This window comes from Zeus faber, assembly GCF_960531495.2.
Source record: "Zeus faber genome assembly, chromosome: 21".
Lineage (NCBI taxonomy): Eukaryota > Metazoa > Chordata > Actinopteri > Zeiformes > Zeidae > Zeus > Zeus faber.
Genome location: NC_137208.1, coordinates 1,379,146 through 1,384,990, shown reverse-complemented (window position 1 = coordinate 1,384,990; position 5,845 = coordinate 1,379,146). Strand labels below are relative to the sequence as shown.

Below are 5,845 nucleotides of genomic sequence, written 5' to 3'. Positions count from 1 at the left end.
AAATAAAAGCCAGAATAAACAATATATTTGATTAATAAATAAATAAATGTGATCCTTTATTCAATTTAAAAAATAATATACAGGGTAGCGGTCCGCCCTCTAAACCCTTCCTCCTCTACAGCGTCGGGTAGCGGTCCGCCCTCTAAACCCTTCCTCCTCTACAGCGTCGGGTAGCGGTCCGCCCTCTAAACCCTTCCTCCTCTACAGCGTCGGGTAGCGGTCCGCCCTCTAAACCCTTCCTCCTCTACAGCGTCGGGTAGCGGTCCGCCCTCTAAACCCTTCCTCCTCTACAGCGTCGGGTAGCGGTCCGCCCTCTAAACCCTTCCTCCTCTACAGCGTCGGGTAGCGGTCCGCCCTCTAAACCCTTCCTCCTCTACAGCGTCGGGTAGCGGTCCGCCCTCTAAACCCTTCCTCCTCTACAGCGTCGGGTAGCGGTCCGCCCTCTAAACCCTTCCTCCTCTACAGCGTCGGGTAGCGGTCCGCCCTCTAAACCCTTCCTCCTCTACAGCGTCGGGTAGCGGTCCGCCCTCTAAACCCTTCCTCCGCCTCGTTTTTTCTTAAGGTTTTCGATGCTACGAACACGACGCGTGAGCGACGCGACATGATCCTCAACTTCGGCAGCGACAACGGCTTCAAGGTGAGAGGTTTAATTTAATCCAATGTGTAGTTTTAAATATGTTTTAATCATTAATTTTATAAATTTTAATAACATCACAACAAAACACTTTTGAGGTTTTAAATATTTTATTTAATAATTTATAACCAAATATAATGAATATGGAGTATATTAATCACAACAAACCTTTATTTTATGATTTATTTGAGAATTTGAGGGCTTTTTTATTTTTAAACACAGGAAGATATTGAGAAATAAAGGAAGCAAACGTAATGTGCCGATCAGCTGCGTTTCTATGGTAACCGCCGATCTGGCGTCCATGTTGTTTTCAGGTCTTCTTCATCGAGTCGGTCTGTGACGACCTCAACGTCATCGCCTCCAACATCATGGTGCGTCCACGTGACGAGACGTATTTTAATGTCATTCTCTTCTGGGAACAAAGTTATTTGGCGTTTACAGCTCTTGCTCGATGGAATGCTTGAAGCCTGGACTTCCTGTCTGTACAGGAAGTGAAGGTGTCCTGTCCAGACTACCAGGACTGCAACAAGACGGACGCCATGTTGGATTTCCAAAAGAGGATTGAGTGCTACAAGGCGAGCTACGAGCCGCTGGACCCCGACCAGCACGACAGGTGAGTTATATTTCATATTTATTTTTATTATTATTATTATTATTATTAGAGTGTCAATGCACTGCGGCAGTGCTCTTGAGCAAGACACTACTAGAGTGTCTATGGAGCCTGGTTTGGGTTTCCCTGTCTCCTCCACAATGTGTCTGGTCAGAAATAACCTTTTCAAGATTGTACACAATGTTCTATTGAGAAGTAATGAGTTGACGTCATCTGAAACAAGCAAAAATAAGTAATTTATGATGAAAGTATTTCAGTTTGGGGGAAAATAAAGCAAGAAAACACAGAATAATAAGGAAAGGAAATATGAATAGATTTTGTAAATAAATCAAAAAATTAATAAATACATACTAATTGTACTAATAATTGTTGTCTTACCCTTCTTGGCTGACACTCTTTAAAATAGGAACATTCAGTTGTCCAAGTAAAAATATAAAGAATTAATTGTAAAATAGGATGAAAAAAACAAAAATAATTGTATTTTGTTATTTTTACTCAAAACTCCGTTTTGGACAGATTCATTCATTTTTCCCCTAAATGTCTGGAGTGGTACAAGTGAAACTTGTATAAATAACTGTAACTGTGCAATAAGAGGGAAAAAAAACAAAAACAAGTCCATTTTTGATCCGTCAGATGCATTCTCTGACTACATCCCTCATCCCTCCACTCATCATACCTCCTCCTCCACCTCTCCAGGGATCTGTCCTTCATCAAGGTGATCGACGTGGGCCGCCGCTTCCTGGCCAACCGCATCACAGACCACATCCAGAGCAAGATCGTGTACTACCTGATGAACATCCACGTGCAGCCGCGCGCCATCTTCCTGTGTCGCCACGGAGAGAGCGTGGACAACCTGCAGGGCCGGCTGGGCGGGGACGCCGGGCTGTCGCCACGGGGACGCAAGGTACGCACGCCACTTCCTGTTCACCCCCGAACAACTTGTTCTACTGACGGTCGCAAACAAATTCATTGAATGACTCGCGCGTCTCGAGTCGCTCTGGGGAGTCCTGACAGAATGAAACGCTTCCTGCGAGAGTTGCGTTCCCGACGGGGAATCGAACCGACTCTTGTTCCTCCTCTGGTTGAGGGTGGAGGAAGTCCTCCCTCGCTCAGCGTGCGTTACACCCACCCGACCCAACCAAGCCAGAGTGGGACAAAGGCAACGACTCTTTTTAGCCAGTGAGTCGTCAGGAAGCCACTCCCCAAAAGAAGTGGAACCTTTGTCACGACTGATAGTTGTGACTTTCAGAGTGAAACTTGTTGTGATGGACACAGAGCTGCTGTTCTGCTGGAGCTCATCACCTCATCACTCACTGCAGCCTGCCAGTTTGGAGCTTGCAACGCAGGAGCTGCTGTTCTGCTGGAGCTCATCACCTCATCACTCACTGCAGCCTGCCAGTTTGGAGCTTGCAACGCAGGAGCTGCTGTTCTGCTGGAGCTCATCACCTCATCACTCAGTGCAGCCTGCCAGTTTGGAGCTTGCAACGCAGGAGCTGCTGTTCTGCTGGAGCTCATCACCTCATCACTCACTGCAGCCTGCCAGTTTGGAGCTTGCAACGCAGGAGCTGCTGTTCTGCTGGAGCTCATCACCTCATCGCTCACTGCAGCCTGTCAGTTTGGAGCTTGCAACGCAGGAGCTGCTGTTCTGCTGGAGCTCATCACCTCATCGCTCACTGCAGCCTGCCAGTTTGGAGCTTGCAACACAGGAGCTGCTGTTCTGCTGGAGCTCATCACCTCATCGCTCACTGCAGCCTGCCAGTTTGGAGCTTGCAACGCAGGAGCTGCTGTTCTGCTGGAGCTCATCACCTCATCGCTCACTGCAGCCTGCCAGTTTGGAGCTTGCAACGCAGGAGCTGCTTTCCATCATTGATGTAGTTTTATCTATTTCTCGGAGTGGAGTGTGAAAGGTGCTGCAGGTTGTGGTTCTCCTCTCACCTCTGGCTCCTGCTCTAGTTTGCTGCAGCTCTGGCTCAGTTCGTGGAGCAGCAGGACCTGAAGGAGCTGAAGGTGTGGACCAGCCAGCTGTGCCGCAGCCTCCAGACGGCCCAGGAGCTGAGGGTCCCCTACGAGCAGTGGAAGGCCCTGAACGAGATCGACGCGGTGAGAGGAGCAGCTTCATTTACACCGCAAAATAAGTCACATTTAGTAAACGAGGAGTAAAGGTTTGTCGCGGTGGTTGTGCGGCGGCAGGGTGTGTGTGAGGAGATGACGTACGAGGAGGTGAAGGAGAAGTTTCCGGAGGAGTTTGCTCTGAGAGACGAGGACAAGTTCTACTACCGCTACCCCAGGGGAGAGGTACGCACACGCCGCCTCCGACACCTCCTTACCCACAATGCACCTGTCAGGTCAACAGTGACACCATGTTAAAGCAGCTTTGTTTAATATCATCAAAAAAAACAAAACACCCTCATTTAAGTATTCCTGGAGTTTGAGATCACCTCAGTCCATCATCTGTACTTTGAGGTTAAAAGCCTTTCCACACCCAACACGGCTGCAATGCCTCTCGGTGACATTAGCAGCAGAAAGTGCAATAAATGAGTGTCTAGAGGTGAATAACAATTAAAAACACTCTGAGATCATCATTTTATTTATTTTTTGTTGGAGAACGTCCCGTAATGATTGCTTCTCCCTGTAGTCCTACCAGGACCTGGTGCAGCGGGTGGAGCCGGTCATCATGGAGCTGGAGCGCCAGGAGAACGTGCTGGTGGTGTGTCACCAGGCCGTGCTGCGCTGCCTGCTCGCCTACTTCCTGGACAAGAGTGCAGGTACGGGCAGCGACCACCGGGGGCGGTCACGCGTCAACACGTCCTCCGGTGCAGGTGCTGGAGTTCTCCCAGGGAGCTTCCTGGAATCCAACGACCACTTTGCCAAAACGTTTCAGACAAACAAGATGACTCTTAAAACGTCATCTGGGTTGGCGACTCCACGTGGTGTCGCACAACTTTCTCCCGTCGGGATTTTCTGTTCTTTTCTTCTTCTTTTTTTTTCTTGTCGGGGAGGGGGGATGAAAATGTTGCCGTCGACAGATTTGGACGAAATGTAAAAGCGGTTTTACTCTGTTCGCTGTTGATTGTGGTTCCTGGAGCGTCAACCAGGACGCGAGCAAACAGATATGATAGAGTGAGGTGACGTCCAGGACGAGCCGTCGTGTGAAGCCCTAAAAAGCAGCGATTTCCCCCCCACCCCCTGCAGATGAGATGCCCTACCTGAAGTGCCCCCTGCACACGGTGCTCAAACTCACCCCGGTGGCGTACGGCTGCAAGGTGGAGTCCATCTCGCTCAACGTGGAGGCGGTCAACACGCACCGCGAGCGGCCAGAGGTAACGGACCCTTTCTATCTGCAGCCAAACACTCATTTCAGCAGATCCAGTCATTTATGTCCAAATTGGAGAGAGTTAGAAAAGTTTCAAGACACTTGTTTTATCTTCAGTGTGGAACAAAAAGTCTCTTCTGCCGATGAGCTCAGCTCAGTGTCACACCAACCAAAATGTCCCGGTTGTGACTCGGTTTCTCCTCCTCCTCCTCACGGCAGGAGGTGAGGCGCGGTGCGGGCTCTCTGCTGCGGAGGAACAGCGTCACGCCGCTGACCAGCCCTGAAGCCAACATCAAGAAACCACGGATCCAGGACCTGGAGGAGGCCCCCGCCCCCGGCGTGTGCGGCCCCGCCCCCCTCCCGCTCGCCCCCCTCCCGCTCGCCCTGGCCGCGCAGGTGAGGCCCGATCGTGGAAGGAAGACCGGAGCCCATCCGGGTCCGAATTAACCCTTTGCATTAATGGGCGTGGCCCTCACTCCCCCTCAGCCTGGGGCTGAATCATCTTTGACCGGGCGGCTTCTGAGGAGCCGTTTTAAAATGCTAGATCCTTGGCCCCGATGCCGGTTCGACTCCATGACGGGTCAAAAATGGACCCGGATGATTGTTTTCCAGCTTTATTCAAATAGATCATATGCAGACATATTATGGGCTACATCCTGGGCCTCAGAGTCATTTCCTGGACGGCACAGATAGGAAGTGGTGCGGTTGAGAGGGCGTTGGAGGCAGTTTGGTGGCTGCGACACGTCTCCCTTCCTCTTTCATTCTGTTTGAAGTGAAGATGAGAGATGGAGCTTCCTGCTAACTCCCTCTCCCTGTTTGCACTTCTCTCTCTCTCTCTCCGCCTCCTCCCGACAGCACTGGCTCGGCAAAGTCTGCTTGTAAGTACTTACTACTGTTTCCATGGCAACGGTAACCCCATCATCACTGAGAAAAGCTGCATCTTCTACACCTTCACAGGGGAATGGGAGTGTTTGGGGAAAACTGTCACTCAACTCATTGGGGGCATTGAAACAAGTTCCTATTTTATAGTTTTGGTATTTTCATGGAAACAACTCTGTTGTGGTACATTTATGACAGGAAGTGACTTCACTTCAGCCTCAAACTCCCCTTTGACCTTAGAAGGTGACTCCTGTTGAACATCCGCTCGTTGCGACCAAACAGTGTAGAAAGATTCACGTGTCTCGGTCCGTGACGTCGCTTCCTGTCGTTCCTCTGCTGGTTACCATGGCGATTGTCTGTGTTTCGTCCTTGCTCCGGGTGTAAAGCGGGACGGTTCTGCACTACCGGA

General features: G+C 50.3%; 1 protein-coding gene across 1 annotated transcript in view; it reads left to right on the top strand.

Moving 5' to 3' along the window:
• Window positions 1-5,439, top strand: part of pfkfb3 (6-phosphofructo-2-kinase/fructose-2,6-biphosphatase 3) — a gene marked incomplete at its 3' end in the record, with an annotated part of 9,158 nt that extends 3,719 nt beyond the window's left edge. Inside the window, exons 5-14 of the mRNA XM_080022189.1 lie at window positions 563-637; window positions 949-1,005; window positions 1,123-1,247; window positions 1,941-2,148; window positions 3,198-3,344; window positions 3,435-3,539; window positions 3,880-4,009; window positions 4,437-4,564; window positions 4,777-4,953; window positions 5,413-5,439. Coding sequence (XP_079878315.1) covers window positions 563-637; window positions 949-1,005; window positions 1,123-1,247; window positions 1,941-2,148; window positions 3,198-3,344; window positions 3,435-3,539; window positions 3,880-4,009; window positions 4,437-4,564; window positions 4,777-4,953; window positions 5,413-5,439 — 1,179 coding nt within the window. The remainder of the gene's footprint in view (window positions 1-562; window positions 638-948; window positions 1,006-1,122; window positions 1,248-1,940; window positions 2,149-3,197; window positions 3,345-3,434; window positions 3,540-3,879; window positions 4,010-4,436; window positions 4,565-4,776; window positions 4,954-5,412) is intronic.
• Window positions 5,440-5,845: the final 406 nt, after the last annotated feature.